The sequence below is a fragment of the Rhinoraja longicauda genome, chromosome 3, assembly GCF_053455715.1.
Source record: "Rhinoraja longicauda isolate Sanriku21f chromosome 3, sRhiLon1.1, whole genome shotgun sequence".
NCBI lineage: Eukaryota > Metazoa > Chordata > Chondrichthyes > Rajiformes > Arhynchobatidae > Rhinoraja > Rhinoraja longicauda.
Genome location: NC_135955.1, coordinates 17473217 through 17497601, shown reverse-complemented (window position 1 = coordinate 17497601; position 24385 = coordinate 17473217). Strand labels below are relative to the sequence as shown.

Sequence of the window (24385 nt, the reverse complement as noted above, 5' to 3'; positions counted from 1 at the left end):
AGGTCTTAAGATGCCCCGAGGAAACCTCTTCTTAGACATTACTTCAATGACAGAAGCAATCCTACAGAACACGAACCACAGTGCATTCACATTTCTTGAAATCCTGTGATGCATTGTAGTTAGCACCAGCGAGCAAATCCTTTTCACTACTAGAAAACAGAAAACATAAGTGATTTCTCTGGATTGATCCAGAAACTAATTAAGTGCAAAGTGGTCTTAGACTGGAAACTCTATCACACTCCAAGGAAAAGAAATGGCTTGGCAGGTGCCTGAAGGCTACTGTTCCTGAGAACATCTAATAAATATCAATTGCCTAAATATCAATAGCCTCATGATTCTACAGTATATCTGTTGAAATTATATTGATATGCTGAACCTCTTCCAACTTCTAAGGAAGTAGATGTGCTGGTACAGGACAGGTCATCCAAGATGTCAGTTCCCAGGAATTTAAAGCTGCTAGCTTTCTCCACCAACAACCCCCCTAAATGAAAACAGACGAGTGGTCTTCCTACTTCCCCCCCCTTTCTGAAGTCAACTATTAGTTCCTTGGTCTCACTGGTGTTGGGCAAGAGATTGGCATGGCACTACTCAACCTGGGTGGTCAAGAAGACAGGTATATGTGTGGGCAGGGGGTTAGCAGTGTTTGCATTTCCAAGTAAGGGATCCATATTACAATTTTCCATAATGTGAAGCTACATCATCTCATAGCGTTTTACAGCGTGGAAACAGGTCCTTCGTCCCAACTTGACCACACCGACCAACATGCCGCATCTGCATTAGTCTCACCTGCCTGTGCCCATATCTAAACCTATCCTATTCATGTAGTTGTTCAAATGTTTTTTTAAAATTTTGATGGAACCTACCTCAACTACCTCCTCCGGCAGCTTGTTCCATTCACCCACCACCCTTTGTTTAAAAAAAGTTATCCCTCAGGTTCCTATTAAATCTTTACACCCTCAACTTAAACCTATGCCATCTGGTTCTTACTTCCCCTACTTTACCTTTTGGGTAAAATACTCTCAGCATTTAACCTATATATTCCTCTCATGATCTTATACACCTCTGTAAGGACATCTACACATGCATCGCGAAATGTGAGTAGTTTGGTTTAGATTTATGGCATGAAAACAGGCCCTTCTGAGTCCTTGCCAACCATCGATAACTCATTCACACTTGTGTAGGAAAATAACTTAAGCTGCTGGTTCAAATCGAAGGTAGACACAAAATGCTGGAGTAACTGGGCGGGTCAGGCAGCATCTCTGGAGAGAAGGAATGGGTGACACAAAATGCTGGAGTAATTCAGCGGGTCAGGCAGCATCTCAGGAGAGAAGAAATTCCTTCTCTCCTGAGATGCTGCCTGACCCGCTGAGTTACTCCAGCATTTTGTGTCTACAATCACACTTGTTCTCTGTTACCTCACCTTTGTATCTCTAGTTTAGAATCCTCTTCCCAGGGGATAAGTCTGTATTTGTTTGTTCATTTGTTCCAGTGAAGGCTCTGTGCACACGGCAGCCAGACAACAGTCGCTTGTCTTTTTCTTTTTTTTTTCACTTTTAATTTCAAGTTTTTTGTGTATCTTGTGTATTGTGACTGTTGGCAGACCAATTTCCCTCCAGGGATGAATAAAGTTTTATTATATCGTATCCAGTCCCTACACACTAGCCGCATTTTACAGAGGCAAATTAACCTTCACACCAGCTCAACGACTAATTTATAAAGCTGAAGGAAAAATGGTTTATAAATCATTAAAGGCACACCTAGATTAATATTTACTTCAGCTGTCACTTGCTGTTGACTGAATATATAGAATGGTTATAGAAACACATGCCAGAGAACAAATAAGCAGTCAAGCAACACAAAGTACATTTTGAGAAATTAAAGCTGTGAGGATATATCACAATCACAATCACAATCTCCCTTCTGTGTCCTCCAGCGGTCGGGGGCTCTAACCTTCCGTTGACGGGATGATCTTGACTCCCATAGCTGGCGGCGAGCCTTCCTCGTCGGGGCAATCAAGCTCCTTCACCCGGGGTGGGGGGTGGGGGGGGATCTCAGCTCCCCAGCGCCGGCGATCTACCCCGGGTAGGGACCAGTCGAACCTCGTGCAGCTTTTGGAGCTCCCGACTGGTCTCAACCCGAGACTGCGAGCTCCTGATGTTAAAGTCCACAGGCTGCATTGGAGCGTCGATCCCAGGCAAGGGATCGCAGGCTCAGATGATAAGTCCATGCCCCCGCGGGGACTCAAGGTCAGTCCCAGGCAAGACCTCCAGCTCCGTGATGTTAGGCCGCAGAGCGACCAGAGATACAATCCGGAAACCAATTGCATCTCCGGCAAGGTAAGAGATTGAGAAAAGGTTTCCCCCGACCCCCTCTCCTACCCCCCACATAAAACAAACCAGAGAACATTTACACAAACTTTTAAAACTTACCAAAAATAACAAAAAGAGTTTGAAAAGGACAGACAGACTGTAGGCGAGGCAGCCTATAGGGAATGGCAGGGCCCAGGAGATGGGTGTTAAACAGAGAGACCAATAAGTACAATTACATAGTTCCCTGAAAATAGCATTACTGGCAGACAGGGTGGGTAAGAAGGTTTAGGCAGGATTTGAGATGTCATGTTACAGTTATACAATATATTGGCTAGGTCACTCAACGAGTTCGGGTCTCCACGCCACTTCAGAAGGTGCAGAAAAGATTCACATAGATGAAACAAAGTGCTGGAGTAACTCAACGGGTGAGGCAGCATCTCTGGCTGCCTAATATGTTGAGTTACTCCAGCACTATGTCCTTTTGGGTAAATCAACATCTATAGTTCCTCTGTCTCCAAGAGTGGCACAGTGGCGCAATGATAGAGCTGCTGCCTTACAGCACCAGGGACCCGGGTTCGATCTTGACCACTAATGCTTGTTTGTACGTTCTCCCCATGACCTGCGTGGGTTTCCTCCAGGATCTCCGGTTTGCTCCCACACTCCAAAGATGTACCGGTTTGTAGGTTATTTGGCTTGGTGTAATTGTAAGTTGTCTTTAGTGTGTGTAAGATAGTGTAAATGTGCGGGGATCGCTGATCGGCACGGACCCGGTGAGCCAAAGGGCCTGTTTCCACACTGTATCTCTAAACTAAACTAAAACTAAAAGATTTACAATGATATTGCCTTGATTTGAGGAGTTGAGTTATTAGGAAAAATTGGATAGGCTGGGTCCATTTTCTGTGGAGGTGACTTGATACAGGTATATAAAATTACAAGAGGCACAGACAGGCTGAATCTGTTTCCCATGATAGAGCTCTAAAATCAGAGGGCAGACATTTTAGGTGCGAGGGAGTTTTTCGCAAAGTGGTAGGTATCTGGAATGAGCTGCCAGAGGAGGTGGTGGAGGCAGGAACAATGATGCCATTTAAGAGGCATCCAGCCAGGTACTTGAATCAGCAAAGAATACATAGAATTGATATAGGTGCGGGATTGATGTACTAACTATAAATAGGCAGGATGATTGGCATCAACACAGTGGGTTGAAGGACCTGTTTCAAAGCTGCACAATACGATTCTAAATAGCATCTTTCAGAAAACCATCAGGCAGACTTGGATGAGGTCAGATTTGCCTCATCAGTCTGTCAGGATATGACTCAACAGTCTACTGAAAACCAAATAGTCAATTTATTCAAAAGGTAGAGTCCATACAGAAAACAGAGGAAACAAAATACAGCAATTTATCTTCATAAGAGCCAGGTGTTTTCTGCAGATAAACTAAGTTGACTGCAGTTGCGGATGTTATTTACACAAAATCAATCTGCAGTGTACACATTAGCTTGGCAATCCTGCATGCCTAATAGGTATGATCAATCATCTCCATTCCAGTTTGTTGCCATATTGTCACTATCGCGCCTGACCTCCCCACCCTCAAAAAAGCAGCTAGTATCACCAAGGAAATGCTCTCATTTCACTCCCGTTATCGAGAATAAAGTGTCGGAGTGAAAGCTATAACCTCCAGGTTCAGGAATAGCTTCTTCCCAGCACCCATCAGGCTCTTGACACAAAAAACACCAACTAAACTACGAACTGTTGGTTGCACTAGGGACTCGTGGTCGCAGTAGGGACTTTATGCTTTTGTTTTGCGCTAATATTAAGTCTTTATAAAATTCATTGAACTTTCTTTTGTTTATTGTGATATGAGTATTGTGTTTACAGACCTGTTACGCTGCTGCAAGTAAGAATTTCATAATCCTGTTTTCACATATGACGAATGACAATTAAACACTTGATTCTTTTTCTTTGACTGTTGGTAGGGTTTGAGGATGATGTGCTTTCACTCCAGTTTTGTGCATTCTGCAGTGCCTCTCTGTAGCATCCAAAAGCTCGCTACAAAAGGAAGTGTTTGATTGGGAGGCAGAATGGGTAGTGTGTGATCCGTGTGCTCTGCAGCACTCCCCAGGGTTCCACATTCACAGTAAGGGTCCTGCTCGGGTTTGACTTCCCAAAATGCAATACTACTCACTTATCTGCATTAAACTCCATTAGCCATCCCCAGCTGATCAAGATTCTCCCATAATTTTTAATAACAATCTTCATTTTCTGCGATACCATCCTCTTTAATGACACCTGCGAACTTAATAATCATGCCTTGTACATTCTCATCCCAATCATTAATTAAAAAACTGTCAGCTCTTTAATATTCATTAGGGAAAAGACAATTGAGGAGGGTTTTTGTGATGACTTTCCCTGTGGCTAATAGCAAGGGGACTCGTATTTACAGTAATCAGTCGACTCTGAGCGGTGGTGCAGCAGTGAGTTGCTGCTTTACATCGCCAGAGACCTGAGTTCGATCCACCGGGTCTCTGGCGCTGTAAGGCGGCAACTCTACCGCTGCATCACTGTGCCGGCCTCTGAGAACGGCTGTACTCTGTACGTATCTCTGAGGATGCCTGCATATACTCCTCTACTCGTGAGACTGAATTCATGGCACATGTACTTCTCTAATACTTCAATGAAGACTGGGTCTTTTCCGTAGGTCTTGCCAGTTGTCCCTTGTCTGGGTTGAGATAGAGCTGAAACTGGCGAGGTAGAAAATAATGAGGTAGTTCTGGAAATATTTTGTAAAAATTGCTGAACTTTTAACAGTTAATGTTTCCCATTACAAGATGCCACATCAAGTAGCAAATTAAATCGGGAAAGTGATTTGTTTTTAGCACTAAATTTAGTGAGTCGCTTGCATTTATTTTGGATCTAAACCTGCATGGTATACAGCAAATTATACTTTACATGACTAAAAATTTGTAGATTTATTCCTGGATGCCATGCCATGGGAAATCATTTGGCGTTATAATTATGGGCATAGTGGATTCAATGCTCCCATGTAGAAAGAGTATGTTGTAGTGGCCTGGCGGAGGCCAGAGAAAAGGCAGGACCGCCACAATGTTCTGTAAATGGAGCTTAGATTCGTGTTGATAATTTGTTGAGGAGTATTGAGGGCAGCGCAGTGGCACAGCGGTAGAGTTGCTGCCTTACAGTGCCAGAGATCCTGGTTCAATCCTGACCACGGGTGCTTTTCTGTACGGAGTTTGTGCGTTCTCCCCGTGACCTGTGTGGGTTTTCTCTGGGTCCTCTGGTTTCCTCCCAAGACGTACAGGTTTGTAGGCCAATTGGCTTGCTAAAACTGTTTAAAAAAATGGCTTGAGTGTGCGTAGGATAGTGTTAGTGTGTTGGGAATCGCTGGTCAGTGCAGACTCTGTGGACCGAAGGGCCTCTTTCCATGCTGCATCACTAAACTAAACTAAAAAGGTGGTTGAATGAAATGGAAATAAAGAGAACATGATATTTACACATGACTTTAAAATACTGGTCAAGCTGGTTAGTTCAACCGTTTATTTCGGCTGCATTATTATTTTGTTTGGATTTCAGAGTCAGAGTTATGGAAGGAGCGGTTTTGCGTGGGATGGGATGAGTAAACCAAGAAGTTGTGGAGGGGATGGTTTTTGGCTGGGAAGGCATGAGTGAATTTTTGAGTGCGAAGGTACCGCTCCCTCCGCAGCTCCTCGGTTCATTCTTCCCTTCCCACCCAAACTATCCTCTCCCCATGTACTTTACCCTGCAACCGCAGGAGATGTAATACTTCTATACCTCCCCTCCTCACATACATCCAGGGGCCCAGGGATTTGAGTATAGGAGCAATGAAGTCCTATTGCAGTTGTATAGGGCCCTGGTGAGACCGCACCTGGAGTATTGTGTGCAATTTTGATCTCCTAATTTGAGGAAGGACATTCTTGCTATTGAGAGAGTGCAGCGTAGCTTCAGCAGGTTAATTCCCGGGATGGCAGGACTGACATATGATGAAAGAATGGGTTGACTGGGCTTGTATTCACTGGAATTTAGAAGGATGAGAGGGGATGTGAGAGAAACATATAAAATTCTTAAGGGATTGGACTGGCTAGATGCAGGAAAAATGTTCCCAATGTTGGGGGAGTCTAGAACTAGGGGTCACAGTTTAAGAATAAGGGTAGGCCATTTAGGACTGAGATGAGGAAAACATTTTCACCCAGAGAGTTGTGAATCTGTGGAATTCTCTGCCACAGAAGGCAGTGGAGGCCAATTCACTGGATGGTTTCAAGAGAGAGGTAGATTTAGCTTTTAGGGCTTACGGAATCAAGGGATATGGGGAAAAAGCAGGAGCGGGGTACTGATTCTGGAAGATCAGCAATGATCATATTGATCTGGCTCGAAGGGCCGAATGGCCTACTCCTGCACCTATTTTCTATGTTTCCATGACCCCTGCAGTCCTTCCAGATGAGACAGATTCATGTGCACCTACTCTAACCTCATCTCCTGCTTTTAGTGTTCCCAGTGTGGTTTTCTTTACATCAGCGAGACCAAGCAAAGACCAGTCGACAATTTAGCTGAAAACATGCTCAATCTGCCAAGGCCTACTGGATCTCCCATTTGCTATCCATTTTAACTCCCCTTCTTTTGTCCTGGGCCTCCCCCAATGCCAGTGAGGTCACAAGCAAATTGGAGGAACAGCACCTCATATTCCCCGTTGGTAGTGTACAGCCTTACAGTATGAGCATTAAATTCTCAAATTTCTCATAAGTAACTTATTGACAACCCCTCCCTTCCCTGTGCCGCACATGGATTCACATCCATTTCTCCTCTTCCCCCCTCCCCATGTCCATTTCCACCTGTGTCCTTCCTCTGGACTCACAGATCATGCATCTTCTATCCTTATCTCACACTTTTTGTGTCTTCATCTTTGGCCTTAGTTCCACTATCTGCCCATCACAAAACCCCCATTCACCTATCTCTTCCCAGGCTTTGCATGCCCCAACTCTCTTCCAGCTTTCTGCCCCCACCACAATCAGTGTGAAGACAGGCCCCCATTCAAAGTGTCATCTGTCCAAGTTCTCTAGAGATGTTGCCTGACCTGCTGAGTTACTCCAGCACTTTGGGTCTATTTTTGTAAACCATCATCTGCTGTTCTTTATGTCTCCATAGTTATATAGCATGGAAACGGGCCGACAGCCCAATTTGCCCATGCCTTCCTGAGCTAGTCCCATTTGCCTGCATTTGGCCCATATCCTGATAAACTTTTCCATTGTATATATACCTGTCCAAATGTCTTTTAAATGTTGTAATTGTACCTGCCACAACCACTTCCTCGGGCAGCTCGTTTCACATAGCCATCAGTCAGGTGAAAACTCGCCCTTAGGTTGCCCTTTAAATCTTTCCTCTCCCACATTAAATCTATGGCCTCTAATTTTAGATTCCCATACTCTGGAAAAAGACTGAACATTCACTGAATTACATCTCCATAAGATCAATCCTCAGCCCATGCTCCAGGGCAAAAGGCCTAGCCTATCCATTCCTTATAACTCAAGCCCTCCAGTCACAGTAAAAAATTTCTGTACCATTTCCAGACTAATACATCCTGCCTTTAGTTAGGTGACCAGAACTGCACAATACTCCAATTGTAGTCTCACCAACATCATGTTCAATTGTTACATGAACTCTCAACTCCTGTGTGCAATACACCGATTGAGGAAGGCAGTGTGCCAAACCCCCGCCGACCTGTGTCGCCATTTTCATGGAGCTACATACTAGTCCCTCGTCTCTCTGTTTTTACACGGAATTAACGACTGAATTAAAATAAAGTTCTCTTCTCCCATTCTCATTCATTATCTATACACATACTCTTCCTCCAAACAGATTAGCTGCAATTAATAAGCCTTGAGATGTTACCTGACCTCCTGACTATTTCCAGCATTTTCCATTATTAATTTTAGATTCATTGTATCTGCAGACTTTTGCTTTTCAATTAAGGTGAAATTCTTGGGTACATTTAATGCATCATTACATGTTATTGGCTTGGGTTCAACGTGTGATTAAGTAGGAATCAACACCATGGGTACCTCATCATATTGAATTGAAGGAATGCGCCAAGATGTAATTAACATCAATTATTTGTCTGAAAAGTATGCACTTGCAAATATTTAAAGAATTAAGCTAATTACATAGCCGTGTGATTTTCGGACTTGGGGATACCATTTTCTTGTGTGAATATTGGCACAGAAATGTGTTGTTTGTTCATTTAACCTGATCTCTTAAAGCTTTCATTGCTTCTTGAATGCAATATCTATATACTAAAACTCTCGTTTGTTTGTTTGTTTGTTCCTGAACTATAGCCAAAACGGTACATGATAGCGCGACAATTTTAGGCCCACCTTCCTCACCGTCGTCCCTTTGGTGCTAATGGAAGAAGTTTAATTGAAATCAGTGTTATATTTTTAAAGTTATTCACATTTTAAAGTTTAAATCTATCCCGTAGGGTGGGAGGGAGGGAGGATAAGGGGGTTGAAGGGGATGGAGTGGGAGGGAGGGGAAGGGGGAAGGGAGGGGAGGGAGGGGGGGAGGGAGAGGGGAGGGGGAGGGGGAGGGGGAGGAGAGTGTGCTGCACCAATGCAGGAGAGGTTTGGGCCCAACGGGTCCACTTGGTCTAGTACAGTAATTTAAAAAAAGATAGACGTCTGCAATAGACATTTGATTTATTTAACGTTGAGGGGGGATGGAGTGGGTGAGAGGAGGGGGAGGAGGGTTGAGGGGGGTTGGAGTGGGTGAGGAGGTGGGGGTGAGGGGAGGAGGGGGGGATAAGGGGGGGGTGAGGGTGAGGGAGGGGGGAGGGGTGCAGGTTTGGGCCCAACAGGTCCACCCTTTTCTAATATCTATTAAATGTTGTGATGTTCAATTTTCTGAAACAATGTTCAATTTTCTGAAACAATCTCAAACAATTGTATTTGCTGCAAAATTAATCTCTTTGCATAAACTGGAATTTGGCTCCAAGTAATCATTGATTGTATTTCTTTCTCTTTCTGAAAATTTACAAGGCTGTGGAAATGTTATTAAAACATTTATTCCAATCACATTCCCATTGATTAAAAATCCAATGCAGCTGTCCAATCTGGCCTCTGGCAGAATTTTTCATTCTAGACTTGCTAATATATCCACGCAGTAAATTTAGTTCATTCCATTTAAATTTTGTTTATATTGATATAGCTAATTCATTTAATTTCCTCAGTTACAATATAAATTGTAACAATAATCTGTTCAGAGTCCAATCTCATTCCTTTCAACATGTACCCAACATTTCTTTTTCTTGCAGATATATAATAGTTAATTTTGAACTTTGATTCCCATAACAAAAGGATAATGTTCTTGCCTATATTACATGCCATCCTTTCAATAGATGGAAAGGAATTTAACCATTCAAGCGTGCTAAATTAGGAAATTTAAAGATCATCCGTGTCATTTTCTCAAGTCTTGTTGCAAAATACAGCTTCAAAATTGAAAAATGATTCATGAATTGGTCAAGTCAAGTCAAGTCAATTTTATTTGTACAGCACATTTAAAAACAACCCACGTTGACCAAAGTGCTGTACATTTGATTAGGTTCCAATAGAAAAAAAAAATTGGTGTACTAGTTTATTAAAATGTTCGATTAAAGAATGCAGTGTATTTTCTCCCTGATTGCATTCTTTAATCTAACATTTTAATAAAACAGTACACCAATTAATGAACCACTTTTCAATAAGCGAGTTCGGTATTTCGACTGAGCATGCGCCGGTCATAGGTCACAAGGGCTAAGCATTCTCACCGGCTGATCTGCTGCGTGTATACAGACCTGCGTTTCATCCGTATTTTCCAGTTTTGCTTCGTAGAGGTAAGAAAATACTGCTTAAAAAGTATTATTTAGGTGTATTTATGGTTAATTTGTGCTCCGGTGGACACAAAATGCTGGAGTAACTCAGGCTCAATCCTCACAGCCAATGATGCCGTGATAGCGGTCCCCGGGACAGGTGGGCATATACCTCTCAGACCTGTCGGGAGCAGATCAAAACAAGTCTTGCACCCCTAAATTACTCCAATATTTTGTGTCTACCGGAGAACAAATTAAACATAAATACACCTAATTAATATTTTTTAAGCAGTATTTTCTTACCTCTATGAAGCAAAACTGGAAAATACGGATGGGGTTCCGTTCCGAGAAACCCATCAGAAACCAAAAATATTGTAAGTCGAAATGCATTTAATACACGCGATCACGTGGCCGGAAGCGAGCTGCAGCATTCTACGGGTCTCTGCCGTTTGCACCATCGCGAAGTTGAACTATCGCAAGTCGAAGCATCGTAAGCCGTCGAAGCATCGTAAGCACCTGTATTCCCTTTATCATGCATCTGTACACTGTGGATGACTTGATTCTAATCATGTATAGTTTTTCCGTTGACTAGTCAGCACGTAACAAAAGCTTCTTCTCACTATACGTGACAACAAACAAAACTCAACTCAACTCAACTCAAATGTAGAAAGAATCCCACCGAGACGCATCACAGCTTAGTTTGGAAAATGCTCTGCCCAAAGCCGCAAGAAATCTCAACCGATCTCATTGCAGCCCTTGCACTTCTTTTATCTGCACTTCTCTGTAACTGTAACACCTCCAGTTTAAATTCCATTTGGAATATTTTGGAGAACCAAGAACACTATTTCTTTACTTTTAGATGCCAGTGGGTCATGGTTGTATATTTTCAGTATGTTACTGGTTCGTATTGTAGTCTACACCACACAGCCATCTTCAGAATATTACGTCATAATTTTTGTTGGGAATGATTTTTGTATTCTTTTGTATTTTAAGTAAGATTAAAGGACTGACTGTTAAAAACGAAAGAAATGCTTGGAATTAATTTCTAGCATTGTGTATTGTCTTCAATACAGCATTAAAATAGATTCCTCATGCCTATTGATTCTGTCAGTTGGCACATAGTGAAGTAAAAGATAGATGGACTCGGGTGACGTTTCAAGTCGGGACCTTTCTTCAGACTCCTAGGAAGGGTGTCGACCCAAAATGTTGCCTATCCATGTTCTCCTGAGGTGCTGCCCGACCTGCTGAGCTACACCAGCACTCTGTGTCTTCACAGTGGATGATGTGCTGCCTGTAAATTGAGAGGAGCCTGGAGCAGGAATTAATGGAATGTTGCCATTGCAATTTGGATTAAAATATGTGTGAATTTATATCATTGGAATCTAACAATAGCATAATGTCTGATTGTTTCAAGGATCAATGTCAGTTTAAAAAAAAAGATAATCACACAAATAGTTCATTGTTGTGAATGAAATTAATATGGATTTTCTTGTTAAAGGAGCCAACTATACAATGACGAATGGGGGTGGTATAAACAGCACAACGCATTTATTGGACCTTTTGGACGAACCAATACCTGGCGTTGGAACGTATGATGATTTCCACACCATTGACTGGGTGCGGGAGAAGTGTAAAGACCGAGAAAGGCACAGAAAGGTGAGTGGAGCAAGTAATTTCACATTGAATTCAGAAAAGCGGTGAATCCAACTACTATTTCTGTTGTCTTTTAAGTTTTGAGATCACTGTCAGTGGTGTCGATCACAACTTGCAGTAGCTCATTTAGAGGAGATCAGAAGGTGCTGAAAATATTCAGCAGGGCAGATAGTGGAGATTGGACCAAAGATATTCTTAGTTCTAATTAGCAAGCGTCTCAGGTCCCTTTTTGCCTAAACCTTCTAGACCAGCCTACCACGCAGGACCTCGTCAAACATCTTAAAGTCCATGTAGACAACATCTACTGCCCTGCCTTCATCAATTCTCTGAGTTACCTCCACAAAAAAACTCCACAAAAATTAGTGAGGCAGGATTTTTCCCTCACAGGATCATACTGCCTTTCCCAATGTATATGAATACTATCCATAGAGGTATAGAATTATATAGCATGAAAACAGGCCTTCCGGTCCATGCTGATCAAGTTACTTTCCTGAGCTTGTCTCATTTGCCTGCATTTGGCCCACATCCCTCTGACCCGTTCCTATCCACAAACCTGTTCAAATGTCTTTTAAACATTGTAATTGTACCTGCATTTAGCTCTTTCTCTTTCAGCTTGTTCCATCTACCCATCCCCTCCGTGTGGACCCATTAAATCTTTCCCCTTCAACCCTAAACCTATGCTTCTAAGTTTAGATAACCATACTCTGGGGGAAAAAGATTGTGACAATCCATCTTATCTGTGCCACTTATTTGATAAACCAGTATTGGGTCACCCGTAGCCTCCTTTGCTCCAGGGAAAGTACTACTCCCGGCCTATCCATTCTCTCTTTTTTACTCGTGCCTTCCAATGGTCTTGAAGGGGACCCACCTTTTTGCTAACTACCCTCTTGTTCATCCTGTCTGAAAATAACTTACTTTCTTTTAAAACCTTTTTTGCCCCCACTGATAAGACTTTTTCTTATCAGCTGCTGACTTCTTAAAAATACCTCTAATATTTTGGTGCAATCCATTAATGAATAGCACAAAAATTGTAACACCTCCTACTGAGCCTGCAGAACATCATGGCTGCTTAAATTTCACTGATCAATCTTCCTCATGGTGTCTTGGTCGAAATCTATGTCGACCATCCTTGTTGCCTCCTCAAAACTTCAAATCAATATTATCCCACACAACTTTCTCCTAACAAAAATAGAAAATGCCAAACATGCTCAGCAGATCAGGCAGCTTCTGTTGATAAAAACAGAGTCAATGTTGATGGAATATCTAGGGCTGCTAAAAGAATGATAGAAAATAAACCTTACGGAATCATAGCTGGGACTTTGCCTCATTTCCTCTCTGCACAGGCGCTGTCTGACATGTTGAGTTTTTCTGGGATTTTCTGTTTTATTTTGGACTTTCAGCACCTGTGTTTTTTTGCTTCAATGTCATCATCAAATCCATGCTGTCATTGATTAATCTGCATCATCAGAGATGATGATTAGAACAGTCCCTTAGATTTTCTTGTCTTCCACCAAGATTAAGTTGACAGAACAGTTTTCTTAAATATATCTGGTTCCCCATTTCTCTGGCACCTTTCAAATTTATCTCAGTTTACCACCCACTGCCAGGCTAGCTTAAACCCTCTCATATAGCGCTTGCAATCCAGTTGGTACTTTGAGCCTTTCTCAGACATAAAGTCATAAAATGTGGAAACAAGCCCTTCGGCCCAACTTGCCCACACCGACCAACATGTCCCATCTACACTTGTCCCACCTGCCTGCACCTGTCCATAACCATCTAACTCTGTCCTATCCATGGACCTGTACGATTGTCTCTTAAATGTTATGATAGTACCTGCCTCAACTACCTCCTCTGGCAGCTTATTATTAAACTGAGCTTGCACTATAATGACGGATTCAGGTGCCATCTGTGGGGAGAATGGATAAGCAACATTTCAAATCATGACCCATCTTCAGACCTGACCCGACCCGAAACGTCACCATTCCCTCTACAGATGCTGCCTGACCAACTGAGTTACTGCAGCAATATGTATTACTCAGGATTCCCTCATCCATTCCACTGTAATCATATTTATCAAGTCAGTTTATCATTAGGTTAACCATAATTAACTGCATTTAAGAAACGATTCAAATTGTGTTTGGAAAAATGAGAGATGACATGATTGCAATAAAAATTTTATAGCTCAGATAATCATTACAACAGTATCTGAAGGTTGTTTTTTTTGTCAAAGACTGACAAAGCTTATTTATCGAGTCCATTGCTGAGGCAGAGGATAAGGAACCAATTACTAGCTTTTGCTTATCGGTGCAACATTGATTTCTGTATTTTAAATTTACAGTGTGCATGATGAAAAATTCAGAGTGATAAGAATTCAGGAAAATATTTCATAAACATTATTTGTGATGTCTAAGCAGGAGAGTTGAGTACTGCTGGACAATTAGTTTTGAATGTAGTTTATAATTCAATATTCTTTTGTTACAGATAACTAGCAGGAAGAAAGATTCTGTATGGGAGTTCGTAAAAAGCTTATATGATGCTTGGTCTGGATGGCTGGTTGTAACACTGACTGGTCTGGCATCAGGTAAAGGGAAATGAGAAATGTTTAGTTCTGTGAACTAAATCTTAATAAACATTAATATTGAGAAATTTGGAACTCATTGGGAAAGATTGCAGATGTTTAAGTCCTGAGTCCTACCATCTGGATTGGAAATTGATTTCTGATCAACTTTACAGGAGTTATGAAGACCCTGTTTGTCCTTCATAAACTTATTCTCAATTGCCATTGTCGTAAGAGCAGCTATCACCCCACAATTTACGTTTTTTGTTAAATAAGATTATGAATTTACAATACATTGGTGTTTTCAACATGTCTCTGTGATCTCACCCCTACTTATTTCTTCTTGCCCTCCATCCCACTGAGACATCTGCACTTTTCCATTTTTATTGTTTTCCACTGCTATCCCTTGGTGGCTTTTCCTTTAGCTGTCTGGACTCAGCTCTGGAATTTCCTTGATAAACACCCCTTATCTCCAAACCTTCCAAGAAAATGTCTAGTATTACTTCAGAAAGTCAGAATTTAAGAGCTTCTTTCCTTTATCTTTATGTGACTGTTTTATTGAATGCTGCGGATAAATACTGCTGATAAACCATGACATTAAAGTAGATCTAGAAATACAAATTGTTGTTTATGGATGGAAGCAGATTCATTAATAATGTAATACAGGCCCACCACCGATTTTCCGGCACCATTGGTTCCAGAGCCTTGCTGGATTATCCATTTTGCCAGACCAACAGAGGTCGTGGCCTCTGGGAAAAGTCAAATGTACCGAATGGTTTGCCTAGGTCGCCGAGGGGCTGAGATACCGGCCGGCAAAGTCGGCCTCCGAAGTAGTTAGGCCAGAGTTCCAGAGTCCCAGCCACAGGGAGCAAATTCGACCCGCCGATCAGTCGGCTATGAGAACGGATCTGCTGGTCCGGCCAGGCCGATTTTCCAGAGCCTCAACAGCAGGGGGCAAATTTGACCCGCCGATCAGCCACAGAAGTTCCGATGAGGTCGGGATCGGCAGCCTCACCTAGGCGCCACATTTTCAGGGGGACATCCGGGGGGGATTTCAAGTTGCTCTCGTAATTTTGTCCAGATTAAAGGAGGTGCCGGACAACCAGTTGCCGGAAAATTGGTGGCGGAGCTGTCGTGATTTGTTATAGTTGTGCAGATCTGCATAATACCTGATACTTGTGAAGTATGATTTATGCAAAGTGCCAACAAATCTCAGGTATTTTATGCTCTATCTATCTTTGGTGGCAATTGTTTCCAAATACATTAAGATGTGAAAGAATGTCAATATGATGAAAATTCAGTGGAATAATATCTTTGTTCACAGTCATTGCTTCTTTCAGTGTCTACCTTCTACCGTGGATCATAAAAAGATCATTGATTCATTGCCCTTGCAAATAATTGTGCGATGTTTCATAGGATGTCATTTTTCTTAAAAAGGAAAATTCGATGTATTGCACATGTCTTGAGAAGTCCCTCCATTCAGATGCCTCTTCTGATTCAATTTCTCATTGCCCCTAAGGCAAACTTTTATGAAGAAGCCTCCCTCTTCCTTAGTTCCAGTCCTGAATTTGTCATCTATCTTGTATTCCTGTTTTATCCTCTCTGTATGATCTTTTCAATGAGACGTCTCCTACTCCCAGTAAACAATTGACAAGCTCCAGTACCCAGGTTAGCTTATGTTATTAAATGTTCTCTCTGCTCTAGTTCCTCATGTCCATAACAATCCAGTTGACTGTTAATCACCCTCTGAAATGGTCCAGCAGACAATTAATTTGTACAAGCTACTTCAGAGATGTGAAATAAGAGAGATATCTTGGATTCCATCAATGGAATGATTTCAATCTCCACCCACTTCCCCTGCACGCACCTTCCTCCCTCAAAGTTGTCCATTCCAAATGGACTTGAAGCACTCATTAAATGTGAGTTTGCACGAGATACCTCATATTCCACTCCGTCCTTATCTTGCATTTCATCAGACTTGCAGTCATACATTTCCAATCTTGACTTCTGTGACTCAGAATCACTTATTTCTGTGCAGCATCTGGAGACGTTCTGTACGAAAGAGGTTAAATAAGTAGAATTTGCTTTTAACCTGTGAAAAGTAGAATGAATTCATTGTTTGCAAGTATCTTGGCTTTCCTTCTGATTGCATGGTGGAATAATCTTGAAGGTGGGTGGCACATAGTTGTTATTTTGTACCATGAAAACATTGGGCTTGGCACTAATTAGATTGTTTGATTCTAGTGACAGACTGCGCAATTCATTCCTTCATTCAAACTTTGAAGAAAATTGGCAACTAAAGGTGTGATTTGATGTGACAATTCCAGGTGCCTTGGCTGGCTTAATAGATATTGCTGCTGACTGGATGACTGATTTAAAGGAGGGCATTTGTCTAAGCGCATTGTGGTTTAACCATGAACAGTGCTGCTGGGGATCGAGTGAGACAACGTTTGAAGCAAGAAACAAATGTCCTCAGTGGAAAACATGGGCCGAACTAATCATTGGACAAGCGGATGTAAGTAGATCTACTGTGAATACCTCATGACAGATATCACATTTATGCAGAAATCTACACTGTACAAGCAGTCATTTTTGCTGAAACTCAAATAAATAAAAAGTAGAAACAAGGAACTACAGATGCTGGTTTACCAAAAAAGACACAAAAATGCTGGAGTAACTCAGAAGGTCAGGCAGCATCCCTGGAGAACATGGATAGGTGACATTTCAGTTTCTTCTTCAATCTGATTTATTTTGTTGTTGTTTGTCGCAATCTTGTAACAGTCCTGGCGGCACGGTGGCGCAGCAGTAGATTTGTTTTCTTACAGCGCCAGAGACCTGGGTTTGATCCTGATCTTGGTCTTGGGTGCTGTCTGTACGGAGTTTGTACATTCTCCCTATGACCACATGGGTTTCCTCTGAGTAGACATAAAATGCTGGAGTAACTCTTCTGAAGAAGGGTCTCGACTCGAAAGTTCACCCATTCCTTCCCTCCAGAGATGCTGCCTGTCCCGCTGAATTACTCCAGCATTTTGTGTGTATCTTCAGTTTAAACCAGCATCTGCAGTTCCTTCCTACATGCGGTTTACTCTGGGTGCTCCAGTTTCCTCCCACACTCCTAAGACATGCAGGTGTGAGGGTTCATTGGGTTCAATAAAATTGTAAACTGACCCGAGTGTGTAAATAGTGTTAGTGTACAAGGTGATCGCTGGTTGTTGCAGATTCGGTGGACTGAAAAGCCAGTTTCGGCGCTATATCACTAAAGTCTAATGTCTAAAGTTTTATTCAATATTCCAGCATCTGCAGTGCCTTGTGCCTTCTGTACCCTTAATATCTGGTTAATTTTATGGGTATCAGTTTTCCATCCATAGAGTTTGAAAGCTAAATGATTTTCTGGGAGGTTTGAAAATGTTTGAGAGTATTTTATTCTGTTGTTGACTATTCGTGCATGACCTGAAAACTAGGTGCTTATTATTTGCCTCATGGTGATCTGCCTGAAAGAGGTGCTGTTCTCTCCCCAGTGCTAACATTGGGATAAAAGATGCATGAGTATATGTTTCCCAAAAGCTTGCAGGCTCTGATTCAGACTTTTTGGTGTCATTTTTTGCAGGGTCCAGGTTCTTATATAATGAACTACATTATGTACATCTCTTGGGCCTTGGGCTTTGGCTTCCTGGCTGTTTCCTTAGTGAAGGTGTTTGCTCCATATGCCTGCGGCTCTGGAATTCCAGAGGTGAGATTCAAAAAATCTTTGAAAAAATTATTTAACAATGTCATTTACATTTTCTGTTCTGAAAAAAGGCTTTTTTTTCATTAAATGCAACACAGGATGACTGACCAGCTGTACCTGATAAGAGTAAAGGACCAGTTAATGTTTTACCAACATGGGCATGATGAATGAAATAATTTGTTTGTTGCTGTAAGAATTTAAGGTTGTAAAGCATCAGGTGTAGACATTTGGTCAAAACTTGTTGTTGGGAGATGAAGGTCTCTGCCTGACAGTGGCGCAACGGTAGAGCTGCTGCTTTACAGCTCCTGGGGTCAATCCTGATCTATTCTACTTCTGACTTAACATTCTTGAATTGTATGGGTTAGCATGCTTCATTGCTTTTCGTTTACTAGCTTGAGAGCTTCCTCAGCATTAATAAAGAACCCGTGGCAATTTCTAATGTCGTGTATGACTCCTATATAATACAAGAATACATTTGCAGACCAATAATAAAAATATTTAAAACTTAAATGTGTGGGTTAGCATCAGAGGTGAACTTATGCCAGTCTGGGATGTTGGTAAGAAACTGGACTACGCAATCAGTACAAATGAGTGAAATCAGCTATAAATTAGCCACACAGACATAACTGGTAAGAAATTTGAAAAACATTCACCTGTGATTAGCACACCAAATATATTTGGATTCTTAATTCGTATCTAATCTGGAATGATGAATTTAGTGTCCTCTGTCTTCTGCTGTCTGGAATATTTAACTGAATTGAGTGTGAAGGTTTTAATTCAGAACTACTTGGGCTACCATATAGCACTAGGCAATAATAGTTTAACTGCCAGTAGAAATATTTTTCAGTTCTGAAGGCTGGTTTTGTGTTGAGAATCAAAACAATTTGTTAGAATAAAATGAGTCATTCTGTCTATGACTTCTGAATTCCTTTGGGAGAATGGAGGAACTATATTCCTTAGTATGTCATCTTGACAATTTTGACATGTTTTGATAAAACTTTTATAGTTTGTTCTCCACAAATGTTAAGAATATGTTAAGAAATTTGAACGCACATCTTGATTGGACACTAACCACAATTTTACTGTTTTGAAAATTAGCTGGATAAAAAGTCCATAGGTATTTCAAACTATTATAATTCATCTAGGAGAAAACATGCCTGTCCTCACTGCAGTATCCAATTTACAGAATCAGAGAAGGGTTACTGCACAGAAGGAGGCCATTCAGCTCACTGAGCCCATGCTGGGGAGTTTCTCTATGCCAATGCCTAAGTCCTTCATTATTTTAAATGCCTGTCAAATTTCTCTGTCATTTTGTGTAAAAGCAATTTTTCAATGCTCATTAAGTGAAAAATCAATTCCTGATCCGTCTTAAGTCTTCAGCATCAGTTTTAACCTTTGTATCCTCATGCTACTCTCACATGATCCAAAGGTTTATGAGTGATGACTGGTCTGTCGCAGTGTGTCACACGTGCTTTCCAGTTGCTAAAATGTGCCACTGTCGTTGGCACTATTTTTAAATGCTTTCAGAGAATTAAAGAAAGGTGTGGGCACGAAGGAAACCATTCAAACTATCTAGCAGAGCAATGCAGTCAATCCCTTCTCTGGCCCTACAGGTTGTTTTCCTTCCAGAGTCCCTCAAAAACCTTGATTTATTCCACCACCATCACTTGCAGTGAATAACAGATAGAAACATAGAAAATAGGTGCAGGAGTAGGCCATTCGGCCCTTCGAGCCTGCACCGCCATTCAATATGATCATGGCTGATCATCCAGCTCAGTAGCCTGTACCTGCCTTCTCTCCATACCCCCTGATCCCTTTAGCAAAAAGGGCCACATCTAACTCCCTCTTAAATATAGCCAATGAACTGGCCTCAACTACCTTCTGTGGCAGAGAATTCCACAGACTCACCACTCTCTGTGTGAAGAAATGTTTTCTCATCTCGGTCCTAAAAGACTTCCTCCTTATCCTTAAGCTGTGACCCCTGGTTCTGGACTCCCCCAACATCGGGAACAATCTTCCCGCATCTAGCCTCTCCAACCCCTTAAGAATTTTATATGTTTCTATAAGATCCCCCCTCAGTCTCCTAAATTCCAGCGAGTACAAGCCCAGTCTATCCAGTCTTTCCTCATATGTAAGTCCCGCCATCCCAGGGATCAATCTGGTGAACCTTCTCTGTACTCCCTCTAATTTGCATTTAGAAAACAGTTTGTCCTTGCAGCCTCTTTTAACTTTTACCCTGAATATAGAACAGACATAGCACAGTACAGCACAGGAACCGGTCCTTCAGCTACATTGTGCTGATCATGATGCCAATCTAATCTGCACATTTGCCAGCACATGGTCTTTATCCCTCTATTCCCCGCTGACCTTATGTCTGCCTAGATGCCTTTTGAAATTTATTACTCTTTTATTTTAATTATTAAAGCAATGTATTTGCTTCTACCACTTCTCTAGTATTGCGTTCCAGGCACCTACCAGTTTGTGTGCCTCGTAAATTTCCTTTAAACTTTCCCTCTCTCACCTTAGAACTCTGTCATCCTGTATTTCACATTTCCTTTCTGGGTAAAAGACTCTGACTATCTACCGCGTTTGTGCCTTTCATTCTTCCATCAGGTCACCCCTCGCCTACAGATGCCGCAGGGAACACAATCACAAGTTTGTTCAACCTCTGCTTATAGCTAATACTCTCCGGTTCAGGCAACATCCTGGTGAACCTCTTCTTTACCCACTCCAAAGCCTGCACATTCTTCCTGTAATGTGATGAACAGAATTGCAGACAATACTTAAAATATGGTCTCACCAAAGTTTTTAGCCGCTGCATTGTTAATTATCCTGACTTTTATACACTGTCCTGACTGAGGAAGACATTTATGTTGTATGCGTTCATCTTCCTATCCCTTTGAGGGAGCTATGGATTTGCTCCCTTCTACATCAATGCTCCCAAGGGTACTTTCCTCACATTCTTCCAGCTTAAACTCAGCCTACCATTTCTCAAATAACAGAAGTACCAGGACTAATTGTTGGGGAACACCACTGGTCACAGACCTCCAGTCAGAATAACTCTCTTCCATTTCTACTTTCCATCTTCTATGGTCAAGCTGAATTTTAAATCCAATCCACCAGGTTTTCATGGATTCCAATGTAACTTTCCTGCTTTTAGTTGAAGCGTGTACGTATGAGGATTAGAATCCCATATGTTCCACTCTCTCAATATGCCTATGTATTTAGATGACTTTCTCAATAAGCCGTAGTATTTTCAATGGTGAATACACAGACACTCCCAGCCCCCTCACATTCTAGTTTAGTTCAGAGATATGGCGCTGAAACAGGCCCTTCCACAAACCAAGTTCACGCCAACCAGCAATCCCTGTACACTAGCACAATCACACTGGACAATTTACACTTTTACCAAAGCCAGTTATCCTCTTCCACTGCCCTTTAGAAGTTCGCGTTTAGCCAGTATTATCACTCCTTATTCTTTCTGCTAAAGTTTATCTGCATGTCTTATCACATAACACCACTTTTTTCAATCTAATATTATTTGTGTTTCTCTATTACAGATTAAAACTATTCTTAGTGGCTTCATCATCCGGGGCTACCTAGGCAAATGGACGTTGCTAATTAAAACAATCACTCTGGTTTTAGCTGTGGCCTCTGGACTGAGCCTGGGGAAAGAGGGTCCTCTTGTACACGTTGCCTGTTGCTGTGGAAATATATTTTCCTATTTATTCCCAAAATACAACAAGAATGAAGCAAAGAAGCGAGAGGTAGGAATCCTATATTTTCTCATTATTTTTTCTTACGAGATCCTTTCCTTTCAAAGGTTTGTCAAGCTTTTCTGTGCTTGCGTTGTTTCCCATCATCTTAGAGGTAATGAGCATTCTGCCTTGACTTGAATCTTTATAAAGCGTTTAGTTTAATTTAGTTTATAAATACAGCGTGGAAACAGGCCTTTCAGCCCACTGAGTCCACGCCGACCATTGATCACCCGCACAATAGTTCAATGTCCTACACACTAAAGGCAATTTACAGAATCTAATCAACCTAGAAACCTGCATGTCTTTGGAAAGTGGGAATAAACCAGAGAACCCAGAAAAATCCATACAGTCACAGGGCGAATGTTCAAACTATGCACACACACATACATCCCCCCCCCCCCCCCCCCTTTACTCAACCTGGCTCCACCACTGCACCTCTGTGATGTTGGTTATACTGAACCTTTTTCAATGTGATCCAACAGAAACACTGATCCAACACTACCTTCTGCCACCTGCCAACAAGCCAATCTTAGAGTCATGTACCTGACCAGATTTCTTTTAAATGTTGTTAAAATACCTGCCTCAACTTCTGGCACCTCATTGCATATAACTACCACACACTGTATGGAAAAAGTTGCCCCTCAGGTTCCTATTAAATCATTCCCCTCTCACCTTAAACCAATGTATTCCAGTTCTTGATCCCACTACTCTGGGTACAAGACTATGTGCATCTGCCTCTGTGCATTTTCTGCTTCGAAACGATTTCACTGTAAACCACATTTTGGGAACAGCTCCATCCAAGGCCACAAGAAATTGCAGAGAGTTGTGAACGTAGCCCAGGCCATCATGTAAACCAACTTCTCTTCCATTAATTCCATCTGCACGCTGCTTCGGCAAGGCCTCCAGCATAATCACGGACCAGTGTCACCCCAGTCACCCCTTCATCTCCTCTTTCGCAACAGGCAAGAGGTACAGAAGTGTGAAAACACACACCTCCAGATTCAGGGACTGTTTCTTCCAAGCTGTTATGAGGCAACTGAACCATCCTATCACCAACTAGAGAGCGGTCTTGACCTACCATCTACCTCATTGGAGACCTTCAGACTATCTTTAATCGGATTTTATCTTGCACAAAATGTTATTCTATTTATCCTATATCTGTACTGTGATGGCTTGATTGTAATCATGTATAGTCTTTTCACTGACTGGATAGCAGGTGACAAAAAACTTTTCACTGCACCTCGGAACATGTGAGAATAATAAACTAAACAACTAAACATTAAAGTAAGCTCACTAACTGTTGTTTCTTCACACAGGTGTTGTCTGCAGCGTCAGCAGCTGGAGTCTCTGTGGCTTTTGGTGCTCCAATTGGTGGTGTCCTTTTTAGCTTGGAAGAGGTAATGGGTGCTTCCTCTTCACTTCCAGTTTCAATCATTTTCATAAGTTCATATGTCAGTGGAGCAGAATTAGGCTATTCAGCCCATCATGTCTACTCCATCATTCAATCATGGCTGATCTATCTTTCCCTCTCATCCCCATTCTCTTGCCTTCTCCCCATACTAATCGAGAATCTGTCAATCTCCACCTTAAAAATATCCATTCTGTCTGTGGCAATGAATTCCACAGATTCACCATCCTCTGACTAAAGAAATCCCTCTTCATCTTCTTTTTAACGGTACGTCCTTTTATTTTGTGGCTATGACCTCTGGTCTGAGATTCTCCCACTAGTGGAAACATCCTCTCCACATCCACTCTATCCAGGCCTTTCACTATTTGGTAAGTTTCAATCAGGGTCGTTGTCCCCCCCACCCCGCCAATCCTTCTAAACTCCAGTGAGTGCAGGCTCAGTGCTGTCAAATGCTCATCATACGTTAACGCAATAGTTCCTGGGACCATTCTTGTAAACATCCTCTGGACCCTCTCCAATGCCACCACAACCTTCCTCGGATATGGGGCCTGGTTTTGAGGCTTATTACAGTAGCAAATGTAAATAGCAGTGGGTAGCAGCTGCAGTATAGTTTCACCTTCTGTAGCTGCCCAAAACAAAGCTGCTGTCTGATTTTGTGACGTGGAATGAATTGTCCATTTAGTTTGGCAGTAGCCAAGGCTTTGCGTGCAGCCTTTACAAATTGAGCAATTAGCAGTCACACATTTTCGACTGTGTTCTCGATTTTATACACAATCCGTTCACAGGAATAAAGGGTCTTTCTGGGCCTCGGCTTTGCTGCACCCCGCTTTGGCATCGATGTTTAGAGTAGAAGACTGAATGTTGAACTCAAGAACAGGGTTAACCTTTGCACCAATGTTTAGAGTAGAAGACTATAAAGGAAATGGGAGTAGTGGGCCTGCAGGCCCTACAAGCTATGCTATATGATCATAACTGATTAATGCTGGCCTCAACAGCCCAACTAAACTAAAGTTAAATCAGGGACAGTGATTCAATAACATTAACACAAATAGATTACCTGTAATGAAGGAAAAGGAACGTCAGGAAAGTGGGATATTTTAAAAAGT

General features: G+C 41.9%; 1 protein-coding gene across 5 annotated transcripts in view; it reads left to right on the top strand.

Annotated features, from left to right (window-relative positions):
• Window positions 1-24385, top strand: part of clcn3 (chloride channel 3) — a 113823-nt gene that overhangs the window by 55949 nt on the left and 33489 nt on the right. For all 5 annotated transcript variants that reach the window (XM_078394840.1, XM_078394844.1, XM_078394842.1 and 2 more), the window contains 6 exons: window positions 11675-11832; window positions 14311-14410; window positions 16714-16901; window positions 17994-18116; window positions 21674-21880; window positions 23188-23268. In XM_078394840.1, the coding sequence (XP_078250966.1) occupies window positions 11675-11832; window positions 14311-14410; window positions 16714-16901; window positions 17994-18116; window positions 21674-21880; window positions 23188-23268 (857 nt within the window). The remainder of the gene's footprint in view (window positions 1-11674; window positions 11833-14310; window positions 14411-16713; window positions 16902-17993; window positions 18117-21673; window positions 21881-23187; window positions 23269-24385) is intronic.